Genomic DNA, 20450 nt, shown 5'->3' with positions numbered 1-20450 from the left:
TGCCACCTACAATCTCTATGACCTTGGGCAAGTGACGTCACTTCTCTGAGCCTGTTTTTCCTTTTGTAAAACAGGGATAATAATAGTACCCACCTCATGGGGGCACTGGTAATAGTAAATGACATAGTAATCCACACAAAATGGTTAGCACATAGTGAACCCTCAATAGAGTTGGATTTTTTTTTTTTTTTAATTTGCCAAATAAACACCAACCCCTATATGTCAGGCATTATTCTCAGGTTTTTTTTCTTTTTTCTTTTTTCTTTTTTTTGTTTTTGAGACAGAGTCTCGCTCTGTCGCCCAGGCTGGAGTGCAGTGGCGTGATCTCGGCTCACTGCAAGCTCCACCTCCCAGGTTCATGCCATTCTCCTGCCTCAGCCTCTCCGAGTAGCTGGGACTACAGGCGCCCGCCACCACGCCTGGCTAATTTTTTGTATTTTTAGTAGAGACGGGGTTTCACCGTGTTAGCCAGGATGGGCTCAATCTTCTGACCTCGTGATCCACCCGCCTCGGCCTCCCAAAGTGCTGGGATTACAGGCGTGAGCCACGGCGCCCAGCCTTTTCTTTTTTCTTCTTTTTTTTTTTAAGAGTCAGGGTCAGCCAGGCATGGTGGCTCACAGCTGTAATCCCAGAACTTTGGGAGGCTGAGGTGAGTAGATCACCTGAGGTCAGGAGTTTGAGACCAGCCTGTCTCAAAAAATAAAATAGGCCAGGCACAGTGGCTCACGCCTGTAATGCCAGCACTTTGGGAGGCTGAGGCAGGCAGATCACAAGGTCAACAGATCAAGACCATCCTGGCCAACATGGTGAAACCCCGTTTCTACTAAAAATGCAAAAATTAGCTAGGCATGGTGGCGCACGCCTGTAGTCCCAGCTACTCGGGAGGCTGAGGCAAGAGAATCACACGAACCCAGGAGGTGGAGCTTGCAGTGAACCAAGATCTCCCCACTGCACTCCAGCCTGGTGACAGAGCAAGACTCCGTCTCATTAAAAAAAAAAAAAAAAAAATTAGCTGGGCATGGTGGTGCGTGCTTGTAATCCTAACTACTCAGGAGGCTGAGGCAGGAGAATTGCTTAAACCCGGGAGGCAGAGGTTGCAGTGAGCTGAGATCGCACCATTGCACTCCAGCTTGGGCGACAAGATTGAAACGCTCTAAGAAAAAAAAAAAGAGTCAGGGTCTTACTCTGTCGGCCAGGCTAGAGTGCAGTGTCACGCTCATAACTCACTGCTGCCTTAAACTCCTGGGCTCAAGTAATCCTGTTGCCTCAGCCTCTCCAAGTAACTGGAACCACAGGCGTGCACTGCCATGCCCAGCTAATTTTTTCATTAATTTTTTTGTAGGGACAGAGTCTCGCTATGTTGGCTGGGCTGGGCTCGAACTCTTGGGCTCAAGTGATCCTCCTGGCTCGCCCTCCCAAAGTGCTGGGATTATAGGCATGAGCCACTGTATCTGGCCTATTCTCAGTTTTTCAATGCCCCCAAATCTCTGTGAGGTGGCAGCCATTATACCCATTTTATAGATGAAGAGCTTGAAGGCTCAGAGAAGGAAAGTGATTTTGCAGAGATTAGCTGAGTAGGAAGGGACTGGGAGGCATCACATCAGGTGGGTGGGTGGTTGACCCTATTCACTCCATCCTCAGGGGCCCCTCCAGTGACAGTGCAGGCTGCCACACTGGCCCGTGGCTCTGGTCGCCCCGCAAGCCTCTACCTGGCACGTTCCAAGAGCATCAGCAGTAGCAACCCTGACCTCGCTGTGGCCCCTGGCTCTGTGGATGATGAGGTTTCCCGCATCCTGGCCAGCAAGGTAGGGCAATAAGGGCCCTGGAATCTCCAGCCTCAGTGGCTGTGGCTGCCACATGGGTGGGTGAAGAATCTGTTGATGAAGCATGGGAAACAACAGAGACGACAATGTGAATGAAGGCTTAACTCTGGGCAGCAGAGTTGGGCTGGGCTGTCGCAGGTTGTGGGGTATGGATCAGACTTTGTATTTGAGCTCTGTACTCCATGACTGACCCGAGGATGGGTGGCGGAGCCTGGCGTGGCTGAACAAAGAGCAATATGTACCTAGTGTAGCAGGTGCATATACACGTTCACCTCATGCATATACCTACACAGATGCATATACACATTCACCCCATGCATATATGTACACGGGTGCATATACACATTCACCCCCCCATGCATATACCTACACAGGTACATAGGCACATTCACCCTATGCATATATGTACATGGACATGTATACGTGTTCACCCCATGCATGTGTGGACACAAGTGTGTATACACATTCACCCCATGCATATATGTACACAGGTGCATATACACATTCACCCCATGCGTATACAGACACGGGTGCATATACACATTCACCCCATGCATATACAGACACGGGTGCATATACACATTCACCCCATGCATATACAGACACGGGTGCGTATAAACATTCACCCCCATGCCTATACTTAACACAGGTGCATATACACAGTCACCCTGTGCCTGTATGTACATGGGTCTGTATACACATTCACCTGATGCATATACGTATACGGGTGTGTATACACATGCACCCCATGCACAGACTTACAGGGGTGTGTATGCATGCACCTGTGGACCCACATACACAAGTTATGTATAGGCATGCACCCAATGGACCTATATACATGTGCACATTTTTCAGGATTGTGTGTACGTACACACGTGGGCACATGTATGGTCCAGAACCGTGTCCACGCTTGGTATTTCATGCTGCTTTCCCTGCCCTCCACTGGGGATGCTACCAGTTCTCCGTGTATCTCCAGGGCATCGATCGCTCACACTCCTGGGTGAACTCTGCTTATGCTCCAGGAGGCAGTAAGGCTGTGCTGCGGCGGGCGCCCCCTTATTGTGGGGCCGACCCCAGACAGGTGCCCTTCCTACCTGTCCCTGCACTCATGTGACACCACCTCAGCATGAGCTCCTCCCACCTTCCTGGCTGCATCTGACTAACCTAGGGGGGCTGCCTGAAGGAGGTGGCAGACCCCTCTCCTGCCTTTGTTTGGGGCTGTGAAGTCTGTGTTTAGGCATCACTGGGTCATCTTAACTGGCCTTTTGCTGCCACATAGGCCACAGTCTCAGATGGAGACAGAAGGCACAGGGGTGATATGCAAATAGCATGCAAATGAAGTGCAAATCCAGTCACCCATAACCTCACTGCCCTGCATGGCCTATTCACCTCCCTTTAATCCACCCCGATCATGGGACTCTCAAAGGGCTGGAACGGAACCTCTCGGCTCCCCTATCCCATTTTGGACAAAGAGCTCCCCTTACCCTGCCTCTTTCCAGGTACCTGGTGTAAGGGGGGCTTTGCCTCCTAACAGACCTGGGTTCAAGTCCCAGCTCTGCTATGAGCTTACCCCATGCTCTGAGCAATTGGATACATCTTCCTGAGCCTCATTTTCTTCATTTGTAAAATGAAAATAACACTCCAAATTTTCTGATGCAGTTTGGACTCAAAATATAGTGCTCCCCCAGCAGTCCTGAGCCTGTGCTTGAGTTAGGGCTGAGGGCACTGCAGTGGGATTTTTTTGGGATGACAGATTCTTGGTCTGGCCTTGACCCTGAGCTTCTAGCTAGTTGGGGAAATAGACATAGATCAAACAAATGCATAAGTATATGATCACATAGCGTGGAAAGGAAGCAAGTAGCAACCGAATACCAGCTTCCCTCTGGGTGGTCTTGGGGGCTTCTCCAGGGGGTGACATCTTTTGCTGGGACCTGAAGGGTGAGATAGAGTCAGCTAGGGAAGGGTGGGTGGGTGTGGGTGTTCAGGAAGAGGGAAAGGCGTGTACAAATATTGGGACCAAGGTCAGAGGACTGTACGCAAGAGGACTGTACAAACTGTACACTTGCTTCCTTACACACTTGGCCCTAGGGCCTATTCCAGCTCTGTGCCCATCACCAAGGTAACCTGTACCCTATGACAGGCCCAGGGGACTCTTAGCAGAACAAGCAGGGGGGCCTTTGGGCAGTCATTTCCTTGGATTGCTGGGAATCTGGAAATCTGGGTGACATGGAGGCTGGGCCTTTTCAATGGAAGGCCCTCGTGGTGCACAGTGAGTTGCCAGGGCATGGCTGGGACTGGGGTAGCTGGAGAGCCCTCAAGTGTCAGAGTAGGTCCCAGGGTTGGGTCGGCTCTATCATCAGACCTCCTGTTCCTGCGAGCAGCCTCACCTCCCAACCAGAGAAGGAGGAAGCGAGAGTGGAGCTTGAACTCCTCTGCCCATACCCATTTCACAGATGGGGATACTGAGGCCCAAGCCAGGCTTGGGCAGGGCCAGGCCTGGAACCTTGGGCTCTCTCTGCTATTCCTGGCACCTCACCAACATCTCACCTCCTCTGTCCTTATCTTCCTGCCTTGTCTTTCTCCTCCTTCCCCATCTTGTGTTTAACCTCCTCTGTCCACACTCACCCTCCTCCACCTCTGCGTCCTCCTCTCTGTCCTCTAGACTCACTGACTCGGTCACACTCCACACCTCGTCCACACTCACCCTCACCTTCTCTGGCCACGTAGATTCTTGCTGTCTACACTGATTTCATCTCCTCTGCCTTCACCCCACACACTACGTACCCATTCCCAGCCTTCGTGTGTTCTTGGTCCCGCTCCATCCACACTCCTCCTGCCTGCTGTGGTTGCACTGCTGTGTCACTGCCGTACTGTGTTTTCATTGTTTCATTGTTATTCTCACTTCCTCCATCACATTCTTTTTTTTGTTGAGACGGAGTCTTGCTCTTATCACCCAGGCTGGAGTGCAATGGTGCAAACTCAGCTCACTGCAAGCTCTGCCTCCCAGGTTCAAGCGATTCTCCTGCCTCAGCCTCCCAAGCAGCTGGGATTACAGGTGCCTGCCACCACGCCCGGCTAATTTTTGTATTTTTAGTAGAGACGGAGTTTCACCATGTTGGCCAGGATGGTCTCGATCTCCTGACCTTGTGATCCACCTGCCTCGGCCCTCCCAAAGTGCTGGGATTACAGCATTCCTCCTTTTTTTTTTTTTTTTTGAGACGGAGTCTTGCTCTGTCACCCAAGTTAGAGTGCAGTAGTACCATCAGCACTCGCCGCAACTTCCAAGTCCCAGGGTCAAGCAATTCTCCTGCTTTGGCCTCCTGAGCAGCTAGGACTATAGGCACACGCCACCAGGCCCAGCCATATATATGTGTGTATGTATATATGTATATATATATATATATTTTTTGTCTTAGTAGAGTCAATGTCTGACTATGTTGCCCAGGCTGGTCTTAAACTCCTGGGTTCGAGCAGTCTTCCTGCCCCAGCCTCCCAAAGTGCTGGGGTAACAGGTATTGAGCCATGCTGCCCAGCCTCACGTTCTTCTCCCATACCCACACACCTTGATCTCGACTCACCCAGCTCTCTCCAGCTACTCTTTTATTTGTCCCTGCCTCCACTGCCCCATCTACTCCCACAGCACCCTGGCCATTCCAACCAGCCTCCCCTCCCAACCCACACCGGCCCATCTCTCTTTCTTGCCTGCCCCCATTGGCCATCCATGGCCCTGGCCCATCCATGTGGAAGCATTTCTTTCTCTATATTCACACCAACCCACCTCTTTTCCCCCATCCCTGTCTGTGTGGACACGTCTTTCCTCCAACCACGTGCTCCTTCACCTCATCCACACTAACCCTCTCCTCACCATCACATCCCATCATAGGCCATCGACCGCAACTCTAGCCGAGCCTCCTCCTACCTCGAGGGTTCCTCCTCGGCCCCACCAGCCACCCTGCCGAGACCCACTGTGCAGAAGGTAGTGGGGGGAGGGGTGGATGACTCCATTTTTGTCCTGGTCCCCAGCAAAGGGGTCCAGTGCCCCTCCCCCATCCAGAGTCCAGGGAAAGAGCATGTCCACTCCTCTTGCCCCTCTCCTCCTGCCTGGCTCCTGCTGCACTAACCCTGAGCCCTCCAGCTGCATCCTCCCCTGGCATGCCTCCAGAGGGGGTACGGGAAGGGGTGGTACCTCGCACTCTGTGACCCCTGCCTCTGTCCCCAGCTGCTTCACGAGGAGCTGGCTCTGCAGTGGGTGGTCAGCAGCAGTGCCGTACGCGAGGCCATCCTCCAGCACGCCTGGTTCTTCTTCCAGCTCATGGTGAGACCCCCTCCTCCCTGCCTGGTGGCAAGAGACCCCCAGTGGAGCCTCTTCCTTTTTTAAAGAGAGAAGCCCCCTGGCCAGGCATAGTGGCTCACGCCTGTAATCCCAGCACTTTGGGAGGCCGAGGCGGGTGGATCACGAGATCAGGAGATCGAGACCATCCTGGCTAACACAGTGAAACCCCGTCTCTACTAAAAATATAAAAAAAATTGGCCGGGCATGGTGGCGGGCGCCTGTAGTCCCAGCTACTGGGGAGGCTGAGGCAGGAGAATGGCTTGAACCCAGGAGGCAGAGCTTGCAGTGAGCCAAGATCGCACCACTGCACTCCAGCCTGGGCGACAGAGCGAGACTCCGTCTCAAAAAAAAAAGAGAGAGAGAAGCCCCCTGAGATTGCACCCGAGATATTTGAGAAATGGCCCCAAGAGACCCGCCCCCCCCACCTAGGGAGGTGAGAGGCACTTAAGGTGGTGTCTCCCTGGAGAGACTGTACCTGAAACCCCCTTTAGAGAGAGCCTCCCTTCCCCATGAGACTCTTTTAAGGAGAGAAACCATAAGAGACCCTCACCTAGACAGGAGACCTCCATCCTGCAAGAGATATTCCTGGATAGAGAGAGAAAGCTGTGGCCAGGCACAGTGGCTCGCGCCTGTAATCCCAGCACTTTGGGAGGCCGAAGCGGGTGGATCACTTGAGGTCAGGAGTTCGAGACCAGTCTGGCCAACATGGTGAAACCCCATCTTTACTAAAAATACAAAAGTTAGCCGGGCGTAGTGGCGCATGCCTGTAATCTCAGCTACATGGGAGACTGAGGCAGGAGAATCACTTGAACCCAGCTGGCAGAGGTTGCAGTGAGTCAAGATCATGCCACTGCACACCAGCCTGGGCGACAGGGCAAGACTCCATCTCAAAAAAAAAAAAAGAGGGAAAGCTTTCTGATCAAGATAAGAGACATCCCTAAAACTCTTCAATAGGTTTTTTTAAGCCCCCTTCCCAGGGCCTGCTGGCTGCATCCCCTCTGGACCTCCAATAAAGCTCCCTTCAAATCCAGTGCCTCAAGCCCCACCCTTTGTCCCACCTCTGGACTTTGCCCTGGGGAGACCTGCATAAGCCCCTCCCACACCCTACTGCCTTCCCACTCTCTACACTTGGCCTGGGATGCTCAAAGGATCCGCCCACGGCTTTTTCAAGCCCCACCCATAGGCCACAAGCCCCACCCACATCCCTCAAGCCCCACCTTCTACCTGCAGCTACAGGGCTCAAACCTACCTTCAGCCCACCTCCCTTGCTACTAAAGCCCGCCTCTCCTGTCAAGCCTCCTCCACCCACAGCCCTTCAAGCCCCACCTACAGCCTTTTCACTCCACCCCCAGGTGAAGAGTATGGCGCTGCACCTGCTTCTTGGCCAGCGACTAGACACACCCCGCAAGCTGCGCTTCCCTGGGCGCTTCCTGGACGACATCACTGCCTTGGTGGGCTCTGTGGGCCTGGAGGTCATCACCCGTGTCCACAAGGTGAGAGATGCAGGGTCTCAATGTGGGAAGAAACCTGAGGGAGGACATAGAGCCAGCCAGGAGGGGGCGCCAATCCTGCCCAGTGCCTCCTGGCCATAAGACCAGGAATCCACTTTGCTGGGTGGATCCGTTCATTCATTGTCTGTTTCTTGAGTGCCTGTGGTGTGCACAGCCCTGTGCTGGGTGTAGCAACATAACAATAAACAAAACAGACCCAAATCCTTACCCTCGTGTAGCTTTTAAGGGGATGCTTGAAGAAAGTGAGGGATCATTCCGTGTAATGTCTGGGGAAAGAGCATTCCATGCAGGGGGAATAGCAGGTGCAAAGGCCCTGAGGCAAGACCATGCTTGGGCTAACAGGAGAGCAGTAAGGATGGCTAGATTGCAGTGAATGAGGAAGAAAATGAGGGTTGGTGGGAGCAGGGAAGTGACAAGGCATATCCATTAGCCCTTAGCACAGAGTATACAGCAAGTGCTCAATAAATGGATGTTGATGTTCTGAGACCCTGACAGTGGACTTGTTCAGGCCCTGGATTACCAATTCCAATGCCCTTGGGGGCTAGGCAGGCAATACTAATCATAATAGTAATAATATCGAGCATTTATTGAGCACTTACTGTGTATCTAAGCATTTTATATGGATTGTATCATGTTGTTGTTGTTGTTGTTGTTGTTGTTGTTGTTGTTGTTGTTGTTTGAGACGGAGTTTCACTCTTGTTGCCCAGGCTGGAGTGCAATGGCGCCATCTTGGCTCACTGCAACCTCCGCCTCCCAGGTTCAAGCGATTCTCCTGCCTCAGCCTCCCAAGTAGCTGGGATTACAGGCATGTGCCACCACGCCCGGCTAATTTTGTATTTTTAGTAGAAACAGGGTTTCTCCATGTTGGCCTGGCTGGTCTGGAACTCCTAACCTCAGGTGATCTGCCCGCCTCGGCCTCCCAAAGTGCTGGGATTACAGGCGTGAGCCACCGTGCCCAGCCTTGGATCGTATCATTAAATTCTCACAACAACCCATGAAGTTAGTATTATTGTTGTCTCCATTTTACTGATGGGGTAACTGAGGCATCGAATGAATTAGTAGCTTAACCTTGTACCACACGACTGAGAAGAGGCAGAATGAGGCTTCTGAATCTGAGCCACCAGCTCCAGACCCCTCACTGTCAATACCAGTTTCAGTTGGGAAAGTGGGGCTTATGGTGGAGCAGAGGGCAGATGTCCCATCTAACAGGGGTGACCATCACTCAATCCAGCCAACAGAAACCCTGCAGGAATGTGGCTCAGATTGGCAGTTTTTGTTTTTGTTTGGAGATAGGGTCTTGCTCTGTTGCCCAGGCTGGAGCACAGTGGCGCAATCATAGTTCACTGCAGCCTCGACCTCCTGGGCTCAAAGGATCCCCCCTCCTCAGCCTCCCAAATAGGTGTGACCAGAGGCACAAGCCACCATACTCGGCAATTTTTTTTTTTTTTTTTTTTTTTTTTAGTACAGTCAGGGTCTCACTATGTTGCCCAGACTGGTCTCCAACTCCTGAGCTCAAGGGCTCCTCCCACTTTGGCTTCCCAAAGGGCCGGGATTACAAGCGTGAGCCACCATGCCTGGCCAGATTGTCTGGGGTTTTTTTGTGTGTGGTTTTGTTTTTGTTTTTATATTTGTTTTTGTTTGAGACACAGTCTTGCTCTATTGTCCAGACTAGAGTGTGGTGGCATGATCATGGCTCACTGCAGCCTCAAACCCCTGGGCTGAAGCAATCCTCCCACCTCAGCCTCCAGAGTAGCTGGGGCTACAGGTGCGTGCTACCATACCCACCTTTTTTTTTTTTTTTTTTTTTTTTATGTAGAGATGGGGTCTTGCTATGTTACCCATGCCAGGAGATGGCCTGGTTTTTAAGGAGAAATGGGACCTCTGGATTTGATGGGAACTTTCCAGATTTTTGAAATGGCGTTCTGGCCCAGGCCAACCCTTGTACAATCGCATGTGACCTCCAAGCTGGTCTCAAAGGTTCTGACCTTGTCTCACTGGAGCCTTCCCAAAGACTGACATTCCCAGGGGCGGATCCAGATGGTGTGGAAACTACCCCAAGAAAGAGATCCAGAGAAGAACAATGCCCGTGATAATCCACTTTTTTTTTTTTGAGATGGAGTCTTGCTCTGTTCCCCAGGCTGGAGTGCAATGGCACGATCTCGGCTCACTGCAACCTCCTCCTCCCAGGTTCAAGCAATTCTCCTGCCTCAGCTTCCTGAGTAGCTGGGACTACAGGGGTGCGCCACCATGCCTGGCTAATTTTTTTTTTTTTTTTTTTTTTTTTTGAGACGGAGTCTCATTCTGTTGCCCAGGCGGGAGTGCAGTGGCGCAATCTTGGCTCACTGCAACCTCCGCCTCCTGGGTTCAAGCTATTCACCTGGCTCAGCCTCCCAAGTAGCTGGGACTACAGGCGCCCGCCACCACCCCCGGCTAATTTTTTGTATTTTTAGTAGAGATGGGGTTTCACCATATTGGCCAGGCTGGTCTCAAACTCCTGACCCTGTGATCTGCCCGACTCGGCCTCCTAAAGTGCTAGGATTACAGGCGTGAGCCACCATGCCTGGCCGGGTTGCAGGGATTTGAGGGCCACTGAGGCTAACTTGTGAGGCCTCAGAGTGGCTCAAGAGAGTATGAGGGCAGAAGGAGTACCAGCTGGGCCTCGGGGCCACATCAGCCACCTCACTGTTCCCCGGACTTGCTAGGCACATCCTGCCTCAGGGCCTTTGCACTGACTGTTCCCTTAACCCAGGATGCCATTCTCCCCATGGCTCTTTGTATCCTTCAGTATCTCCGAAAATGTCACCCCAGTCTGTTAAGGTTGGTGACAAGTAATTACAGGCCGGGCGTGGTGGCTCATGCCTGTAATCCCAACACTTTGGGAGGCCGAGGAGGGCGGATCACCTGAAGTCAGGAGTTCGAGACCAGCCTGACCAACATGGTGAAACCCTAGCTCTACTAAAAACACAAAAATTAGCCAGGCGTGGTGGTGTGCGCCTGTAATCCAAGCTACTCAGGAGGCTGAGTCAGGAGAATCGCTTGAACCTGGGAGGCAGAGGTTGCAGTGAGCCGAGATTGCGCCATTGCACTATAGCCTGGGCGACAGAGCAAGACTCCGTCTCCAAAAAAAAAAAAAGAAAGAAAGAAAAGTAATTACAGTTTTTGCTATTGAAAGTAATTGCAAAACTGCAATTACTTTTGCACCAATCTAATATTGTCTTTGAAGCACATAGAACTATCTGAAATTCTTGTTTATTTTGTGTCTCCCTGCCCCCCCACCCTACACACACACACACACACACACACACACACACACACACACACACTGGACTGGGTTGGACCCGCAGCAGGGATGGCATCTGCCTCATTCACAGGGCTTGGCACAGAGTAGATGCTCAGTAAAGCTCACATTAAATGGTGCTGAGAGGCCAGGTGCGGTATCTCACGCCTGTAATTCCAGCACTTTGGGAAGCCAAGGCAGTCGGATCACCTGAGATCAGGAGTCCGAGACCAGCCTGACCAACGTGGCAAAACCCCATCTCTACTAAAAATAAAAAAATTAGCCAGGCGTGGTGGTGTATGTCTGTAATCCAAGCTACTGGGGAAGCTGAGGCAGGAGAATCGCTTGAACCCGGGAGGCAGAAGTTGCAGTGAGCCAAGATCGTGGCACTGTACTCCAGCCTTAGTGACAGAGCAAGACTCTGTCTCAAAAAATTAATTAATTAATAAAAATAAAAATAAAAATAAATGATGCTGAGAGTTGATCAGTTAGGGCAGAGGCTAATCGCTTCAACACAGTCACAAGTGATTTAAATAACCGAAGCTTATTTCTGAGTATTAAGTAGGTTGTAGAGGCATCACTGTGTGGGCCTGGCCCTGGCAGTTCCCCAGCACCCACCTGCTTCTGCCATATAAGTGGCCACCTCACTTTCCCCTCAAATCCCATCGGCCAGAATTGGTCATGTGGTTCCACTGCAAGGGAGGCTGGGAAATATGGTCTCTCCCCAGCTCTGAACTCTGGACAGAGAGAGCGAGAGGATCTTGCAGGGAGTTAGCCTGTATCTGCCTTGGTGTCTTAAGGAGCATGGGAGGGGAAGGCAGCCTGAAGAGGACAACCAGGAAGTCACAGGGTCACCACAGCCCACAGACAAAGGCTTTGGGGCAGTGATACAGCTCCTAGGGGTGGCAGATGATCTTGGTGAGAGCCAAGCCCCTGTGGGGGCTGAGGTTTGGGGAGGAGGTATGGGTGTGTGGGTTGACAGGCACCTGTGTCCCCAGGATGTGGAGCTGGCCGAGCGCCTCAACGCCAGCCTGGCCTTCTTCCTCAGTGACCTTCTGTCCCTGGTGGACCGGGGCTTTGTCTTCAGCCTGGTCCGGGCCCACTACAAGCAGGTAGGAGTGGGCGTGGGCAGGGTGGGCATGGCATGGATGGAAGGCGGAGCAATGTTGACATCACTGATGGCCGCCCCTCTCCCGCAGGTGGCCACGCGGCTCCAGTCGTCCCCTAATCCAGCGGCCCTGCTGACCCTGCGCATGGAATTCACCCGCATCCTGTGCAGCCACGAGCACTACGTGACCCTCAACCTCCCCTGCTGCCCCCTGTCACCCCCAGCCTCGCCCTCCCCCTCTGTGTCCTCCACCACCTCCCAGGTGGGCTGGCTTCACTTCTGCCTCCTCTCTTTGACCTACAACCTCTCACCTTCAGTCCATCTCCTATGGTTCCCTCATCTCTGTCCCTTTCACAGTGGACCACTGCCTAGGTGAACTAATCCCTTATGTTTGACTTTTGACTTCTGACCCTTCACCTCTCTTGTCATTCTCAGCAATTTCCCAGAAGGACTAACTTCTGATTTCTCTCCCCTAAATCCTAACTCTCAGCCCAGTGTGCCATCTGCTGTTTCTCAGTCCTCTGACTTTTGACCCCATGCCCTGTTACATCACAGATGGGTTAACGTCAGCCTCTCACTTCTGGCTTTGAAACCCATACCCACTGTCACCTCCAGATGACTTAACATCAGTCTCTCATCTGTGGCTATTGGCACCATGATTTCTGTAACCTCCAAGATGACTTTAATGGTGACCTCCCACCTCTGACCCTTGACCACTGGCATGCCCCATTTTCCCCCACTCTCTGCAGAGCTCCACCTTCTCCAGCCAAGCCCCAGACCCCAAGGTGACCAGCATGTTTGAACTGAGTGGACCATTCCGGCAGCAGCACTTCCTAGCTGGGCTCCTGCTAACGGAGCTGGCGCTGGCCCTTGAACCTGAGGCTGAGGGGTGAGCAGAGCTCCTGTCTAGCCTGAGGACAGGTAGGACAGTCCAGGAGCCATGTCCACCCTGTCCTGAGCACCTCATTACCCCACAGGGCATTCCTGTTGCACAAGAAGGCCATCAGTGCTGTGCACAGCCTGCTATGTGGCCATGACACTGACCCCCGCTACGCCGAGGCCACTGTGAAGGCTCGTGTGGCCGAGCTGTACCTGCCACTGCTATCGATTGCACGGGATACCTTGCCACGGCTGCATGACTTTGCTGGTCAGTAGGCCAGGGGAAGATGGGGTCACATGATCCAGGGACTTGGTCACAGAAGGCACAGGATAGTAAAGGTGGGAGAACACAGTCACGGGTATGAGTATAGACATTAGGATTAGCAGAGCGGATTAAAGTGCTAGGACAGACTACTTAAGTCATAACATCTCTGAGCCTCAGGTTTCTCCCCTGTAATGGAGATAGTAACAACACCAACTACTTCATAAGGTTATGTGAAAATGTGGGGGGCTGTAGTACTGAGATACTGTCAGCCTACAATAGATGGGAGATATTATTGTACCATTTATTATTTTCTAAGAAGAGCAGAAAGTAGGGAACATCCAAGTGAGAAAATGATTGGAGTTCATTCATTCACTCATTTTCAACAAACATTTATAGGCATTGTTGAGGGGGGTGGTATAACAGTGGTTGGACATACAAAATTGGGATTTGTGGGTGGATGCCTTTCATCAGGCATCAGAATTTCCCCAAGGAAATTCTCTGCCATTCTCACTTGAATTTTTTTCTGCCTCATTTTCACTCTTTATTCCTGGGACTCCAATTACACATATATTAGGCCTTTTGATCACATCTGTTATGTCCTGTTCTTTTTTTTCCATTCTTTCCTCTCTGCAATCCAACCAGGAAGTTTTTTGTTCACTTGTCTATGAGTTCACCACTTATGTCTTCTGTTGTGCCCAGTGTCCTGTTGACCCCATCCATTTAGTTCTTAATTTCAGATATTAGGCTGGGCACGGTGGCTCACGCCTGTAATCCCAGCACTTTGGGAGGCCGAGGTGGGCGGATCATGAGGTCAGGAGATTGAGACCATCCTGGCTAACATGGTGAAACCCTGTCTCTACTAAAAATACAAAAAATTAGCCAGGCGTGATGGTGGGCGCCTGTAGTCCCAGCTACTTGGGAGGCTGAGGCAGGAGAATGGCATGAACCTGGGAGGTGGAGCTTGCAGTGAGCCGAGATCACACCACTGCACTCCAGCCTGGGCGACAGAACGAGACTCCATCTCAAAAAAAAAAAAAAAAAATTCAGATATTATATATTTTTTTCCATTGTAAAATATCCATGTGATTTTTTTGGTAGATCCCAATTCCCTGTTGAAATTCTCCATCTTTTGTCTCATTTTTGCTCATCTTTTCTTCTAACTTTAAAAGTTTCTGTTTGCTGACCTCAAGATTTGATCATCTATGTGTCTGCTTCTGTTGTCTCTTTTTCTCTCTTATCCACCACATTTTCCTGCCTCATCACTTGTCTTGTAGTTTTTTATTATATTCTGGACATTGTATAAAAAAGAACCATAGGGATGAAGCAGTGTCATCTTTGCCCAGTGAGAAGTGTCCTTTCCCTCTTAGGCAGATAGGATAACAGGCTGATCACCTCAGTCCAATCAGGAATTGACCTAGGCTGGACTGGGCTAGAGCTTTATTTACACTCAGTCTACCTTTTGTTTCAGGAGACTCTAGGGCAAGATCTGCTATATATTTGTTGAAAACTCCTCCCTCTGTTGAGACTTTTTAGGGGAGAGAATGGGGGTTATCTGTTTAAGAGCATAGACTTGGGAACTGCACCCAGCCGATTAACAGTGATTTTTTTAAGCCAGGTGCAGTGGCTCATGCCGGTAATCCCAGTACTTTTGGAGGCCGAGGCAGGCGGATCACAAGGTCAGGAGTTTGAGACCAGCCTGACCAACGTGGCTAAACCCAGTCTCTACTAAAAATACAAAAAAAATTAGGCAGGCATGGTGCCACACACCTGTAATCCCAGCTACTTAGGAGGCTGAGGCAGGAGAATCACTTGAACCCGGGAGGTGGAAGTTGCAGTGAGATGAGATTGCGTCACTGCACTCCAGCCTAGGCAACAGAGCAAGACTCTATCTCAAAAAAAAAAACAAAAAACAAAAAAACGAGCACAGTGGCTTATGCCTGTAATCTCAGCACTTTGGGAGGCCGAGGCAGGCAGATCACAAGGTCAGAAGTTCGAGACCAGCCTGGCCAACATAGTGAAACCCTGTCTCTACTAAAAATACAAAAATTAGCCAAGTATGGTGGCACACGCCTGCAGTCCCAGCTACTCAGGAGGTTGAGGCAGGAGAATCACTAGAACCCAGGAGGTGGAGGTTGTGGTGAGCCGAGATCGTGCCACTGCACTCCAGCCTGGGCAACAAAGTGAGACTCTAAAAAAAAAAAAAAAAAAAAAAAAAAGTGATTTTTTTTTTTTTTTTCTTGAGCTCCTATGATTTGAAAGAGTGAATATTTTTAAAGTCCCTAGAACAGCACCTGGCACATAGGAAATACCATATAAGTGCTGATTGATGCTACAGTAATAACATCAAGGCCAGGTGCAGTGGTTCACACCTGGAATCCCAGCACTTTGGGAGGCCAAGGTGGGCGGATCACTTGAGTCCAGGAGTTGAGGACCAGCCTAGACAACCTAGTGAGACCTAGTGAGAATTAGCTCAAAAAATAATAATAAATAAAATAAATACAATAAGTGAATTCCAGGAGCAGACAACCAGAGACCCGCTCTTGGGACTGTTGTGAGGGAAGACTTCTTTTTTTTTTTTTTTTTTGAGACGGTCTTGCTCTGTTGCCCAGGCTGGAGTGCAGTGGTGCGATCTCGGCTCACTGTAACCTCCACCTCCCAGGTTCAAGTGATTCTCGTGCCACAGCCTCCCAAGTAGCTGGGATTACAGGTGCCCACCACCACACCCAGCTAATTTTTTTGTAATTTTAGTAGAGATGGGATTTTGCCACGTTGGCCAGGCTGGTCTCAAACTCCTGACCTCAGGTGATCCACCCACCTCTGCCTCCCAAAGTGCTGGGATTACAGGCGTAAGCCACCGTGCCTGGCCGTGAGGGAAGACTTCTGAAATCTGAGACAGGGATAGCACTTACCAAGGCTTTATCTTTCTCTCCCTCTGTCTTTCCCTGCCAGAGGGCCCAGGTCAGCGGTCAAGACTGGTCTCAATGCTTGACTCAGACACAGAAGGCGAAGGGGACATTGCGGGTACCATCAACCCCTCTGTGGCCATGGCCATTGCTGGTGGCCCCCTAGCCCCTGGCTCCCGGGCCAGCATCTGCCAGGGGCCACCAACAGTGAGTAGGGAGGCTTGTCCCCATAGACATCATCCACTTTGAATGAGAGAAGCCATGTATCAAGATACAGATTGGCCAGGATTCATCTCACATGGAGAAAATGGAAATTGACTTTGATTCCTCTCTGGCCCCAGGCTTCTCGCGCAGGCTGTGCCCTCTCTGCTGAGTCAAGCCGGACCTTGCTGGCGTGTGTGCTGTGGGTGCTGAAAAACGCTGAGCCGGCGCTCCTGCAGCGCTGGGCCACTGACCTGACACTCCCCCAGCTGGGACGTCTGTTGGACTTGCTGTACCTCTGCCTGGCTGCCTTTGAGTACAAGGTTCAAGGGTGTGGGCAGGAGATGATGGAGGAGGCAGGCTAAGGATGTACCCAGGGTCCCAGCGTGCTGCGGGCTGAGTGGGAAGGGGTGGACTGTCTTTGTGCAGAGGACTCTGTGGGACTGAGAGGAAAGGAGTGGACTGTCTCTGAGCTGAGACAAGGAATAAAGTCAGAAGTGCCTTTGTGAATAGAATTTGGAAGGTGGAGGCCAGGTGCAGTGGCTCACACCTGTAATCCCAGCACTTTGGGAGGCCGAGGCAGGTGGATCGCCTGAGGTCAGGAGTTCAAGACCAGCCTGCCCAACATAGTGAAACCCCATCTCTACTAAAAATACAAAATAATAGGTGGGTGTGGTCGCGCATACCTGTAGCCCCAGCTACTCAGGAGGCTGAGACAGGAGAATCGCTTGAACCTGGGAGGTAGAGGTTGCAGTGAGCTGAGATTGTGCCACTGCACACCAGCCTGGGCAACAGAGTGAGACTCCATCTCAAAAAAAAATAAAAAAGAAATTTTTTTAAAAAGGGCCTGGTGTGGTGGCTCACGCCTGTAATCCCAGCACTTGAGGAGGCCAAGGCAGGCAAACTGCTTGAGCCCACGAGTTTGAGACCAGCCTGGGCAGCATGGTGAAACCCCATCTCTACGAAAAATACAAAAATTACCTGAGCATGGTGGCACATGCTTGTAGTCCCAGCTACGGAAGTGGCTGAGGTGGACTGCTTGAGCCCAGGAGGTGGAGATTGCAGTGAGCCAAGATCGTGCCACTGCTCTTCAGCCTGGGTGACAGAATGTGAGAGACTGTTTCAAGAAAAAAAAAAATTTTTTTTGGTAAGTGCTAAGAATTTGGAGGAAAAAGGTAAACTGTCTTTAAGCACAGGGGCCCGGAGGTGAGAAAGAGCACAAAGAAAGGGATGGGGCCAGCTGAGGTCCCCCCAAAAAGAGAAGAGTCAACCTTGAACCCCAGTTCTCTGCCCTTCCCCCTCAGGGGAAAAAGGCCTTTGAACGCATCAACAGCCTCACATTCAAAAAATCGCTGGATATGAAGGCGCGGCTAGAAGAAGCCATCCTGGGCACCATCGGAGCTCGACAAGAAATGGTTCGGCGAAGTCGTGGTAAGAGGGTGACATACCCACGTGTCCCCATCCCACCAGCTGCTCCCACCTTGTGTCAAGGGGACCCCATGAAGGGGGCCATCCCTAGCTTCCTTTCTGCCTCACTTTTCCTGGAGAGAAGTCCACACGTCATCACCGTACATGTGCGCCTGTGCATCCCCATCTGTCACTCGTGTCTGCCCCTGTGCGTCCACCCAGCAGGCTTCTGCTACACCCAGTGCCCTCATGGGTCAGCCCACCTGAATATCTTCATGCCTGTGCATTTCTCCTGATGTTCACATGTGCCCTGTGTTTTTACGCATCTGTGATCATGCGCCCACGCGTCTCAGAGAGGAGCCCGTTTGGGAATCCGGAGAACGTGCGCTGGCGGAAGAGCGTCACACACTGGAAGCAAACCTCAGACCGCGTGGACAAGTAGGTGTGGGCAGGAGGGTGTTTGCTGAGTTCAGAACAGTTCAGGCTGAGGCAGGAGGATTGCTTGAGTCCAGGAGTTCGAGACCAGACTAGGCAACATAGTGAGACCCTGTCTCTACCAAAAATTTAAAAATTAACCGGGCATGGGCTGGGCGCGGTGGCTCATGCCTGTAATCCCAGCACTTTGGGAGGCCGAGGTGGGTGGATCACAAGATCAGGAGATCGAGACCATCCTGGCTAACATGGTGAAACCCTGTCCCTACTAAAAAATATATAAAAAATTAGCCAGGCGTGGCCGGGCGCGGTGGCTCACGCTTGTAATCCCAGCACTCTGGGAGGCCAAGGCGGGTGGATCACGAGGTCAGGAGATCGAGACCATGGTGAAACCCCGTCTCTACTAAAAATACAAAAAAATTAGCCAGGCATGGTGGCGGGCACCTGTAGTCCCAGCTACTCGGAGAGGCTGAGGCAGGAGAATGGCGTGAACCCAGGAGGCGGAGCTTGCAGTGAGCCGAGATCGCGCCACTGCACTCCAGCCTGGGTGACAGAGCAAGACTCCATCTCAAAAAAAAAAAAAAAAATTAGCCGGGCATGGTGGCATGTGCCTGTGGTCCCAGCCACTCATGAGACTGAGGTGGGAGGATGACTTGAGCCTGGGAGGTTGAGGCTGCAGTGAGCTCGTGATCACACTACTGCACTTCAGCCTGGGCAACAGAGCAAGACCCTGTCTCAGAAAACAAAAAAAAAAAACAAAAACAAAAAACAGAACAGCTTCCAGGGAGCCAGCGCCCCCTGGGCTGCCAGGGGAAGGAGAGAGCTCAGCCATGGAGTAGGATCTCACCCTGAGTGGGCCCCCAAGACCTCCCTTCCTCTTCCAGGACCAAGGATGAAATGGAACATGAGGCCTTGGTGGAAGGGAACCTGGCAACCGAGGCAAGCCTAGTGGTTCTGGACACACTGGAGATCATCGTGCAGGTAGGGCTTGATCCAGCATCTGCCTTGTCCTGTGAGCCCAACTGCAATGCCCTGTGCTCTCTGACTCCATAATCCCTCTCCTTCCCTTTCCCCATAAGCACCCTAGGCTCTAACACCTGGATTTATGACCCCTCCCCTCCAGACGGTGATGCTTTCAGAAGCCCGGGAGAGCGTCTTGGGGGCAGTGCTGAAGGTTGTGCTGTACAGCCTGGGCAGTGCCCAGAGTGCCCTCTTCTTGCAGCATGGCCTGGCCACCCAGAGGGCCCTTGTGTCCAAGGTGAGCACCACGCAACAACCATGATTCTTAGAAAAACAGTAGAAGCTCTAGGCTGAGCACGGTGGCTCATGCCTCTAATCCCAGCACTTTGGGAGGCCGAGGTGGGAGGATCGCTTGAGGCCAGGAGTTTGAGACCAACCTGGGCAACATAGTGAGGCCCCTGTCTCTACAAAAAAATTAAAAATTAGCTAGGACTAGGCATGGTGGCTCACACCCGTAATCCCAGCACTTTGGGAGGCTGAGGCAGGAAGATCATGTGAGCCTAGGACTTTGAGACCAGCCTGGGCAACACGGTGAGACCCCATTTCTACAAAATAATTAATCCAGTGTGGTGGCATGCGCCTGTGGTCCTAGCTAATTTTTAATTTTTTTGTAGAGACAGGGGCCTCACTATGTTGCCCAGGTTGGTCTCAAACTCCTGGCCTCAAGCGATCCTCCCACCTCGGCCTCCCAAAGTGCTGGGATTAGAGGCATGAGCCACCGTGCTCAGCCTAGAGCTTCTACTGTTTTTCTAAGAATCATGGTTGTTGCGTGGTGCTCACCTTGGACACAAGGGCCCTCTGGGTGGCCAGGCCATGCTGCAAGAAGAGGGCACTCTGGGCACTGCCCAGGCTGTACAGCACAACCTTCAGCACTGCCCCCAAGACGCTCTCCCGGGCTTCTGAAAGCATCACCGTCTGGAGGGGAGGGGTCATAAATCCAGGTGTTAGAGCCTAGGGTGCTTATGGGGAAAGGGAAGGAGAGGGATTATGGAGTCAGAGAGCACAGGGCATTGCAGTTGGGCTCACAGGACAAGGCAGATGCTGGATCAAGCCCTACCTGCACGATGATCTCCAGTGTGTCCAGAACCACTAGGCTTGCCTCGGTTGCCAGGTTCCCTTCCACCAAGGCCTCATGTTCCATTTCATCCTTGGTCCTGGAAGAGGAAGGGAGGTCTTGGGGGCCCACTCAGGGTGAGATCCTACTCCATGGCTGAGCTCTCTCCTTCCCCTGGCAGCCCAGGGGGCGCTGGCTCCCTGGAAGCTGTTCTGTTTTTTGTTTTTGTTTTTTTTT

The 20450-nt window shown here is 51.8% G+C and overlaps 1 protein-coding gene across 1 annotated transcript in view; it reads left to right on the top strand.

The window, feature by feature from the left end:
- The window catches only part of DOCK6 (dedicator of cytokinesis 6), a 58412-nt gene that overhangs the window by 27846 nt on the left and 10116 nt on the right, over positions 1-20450 (top strand). The window contains exons 22-35 of the mRNA XM_058425758.1: positions 1642-1805; positions 2800-2904; positions 6043-6138; positions 7509-7649; positions 11943-12056; positions 12144-12314; positions 12802-12941; positions 13030-13199; positions 16146-16306; positions 16441-16623; positions 17605-17731; positions 18061-18145; positions 19024-19120; positions 19263-19417. Of these exons, the coding sequence (XP_058281741.1) occupies positions 1642-1805; positions 2800-2904; positions 6043-6138; positions 7509-7649; positions 11943-12056; positions 12144-12314; positions 12802-12941; positions 13030-13199; positions 16146-16306; positions 16441-16623; positions 17605-17731; positions 18061-18145; positions 19024-19120; positions 19263-19417 (1909 nt within the window). The remainder of the gene's footprint in view (positions 1-1641; positions 1806-2799; positions 2905-6042; positions 6139-7508; positions 7650-11942; positions 12057-12143; positions 12315-12801; positions 12942-13029; positions 13200-16145; positions 16307-16440; positions 16624-17604; positions 17732-18060; positions 18146-19023; positions 19121-19262; positions 19418-20450) is intronic.

This window comes from Hylobates moloch, unplaced genomic scaffold, assembly GCF_009828535.3.
Source record: "Hylobates moloch isolate HMO894 unplaced genomic scaffold, HMol_V3 SCAFFOLD_12, whole genome shotgun sequence".
Taxonomy (NCBI): domain Eukaryota; kingdom Metazoa; phylum Chordata; class Mammalia; order Primates; family Hylobatidae; genus Hylobates; species Hylobates moloch.
Note: the sequence above shows the minus strand (reverse complement) of the source record. Positions and strands in the feature narration are given on the sequence as shown.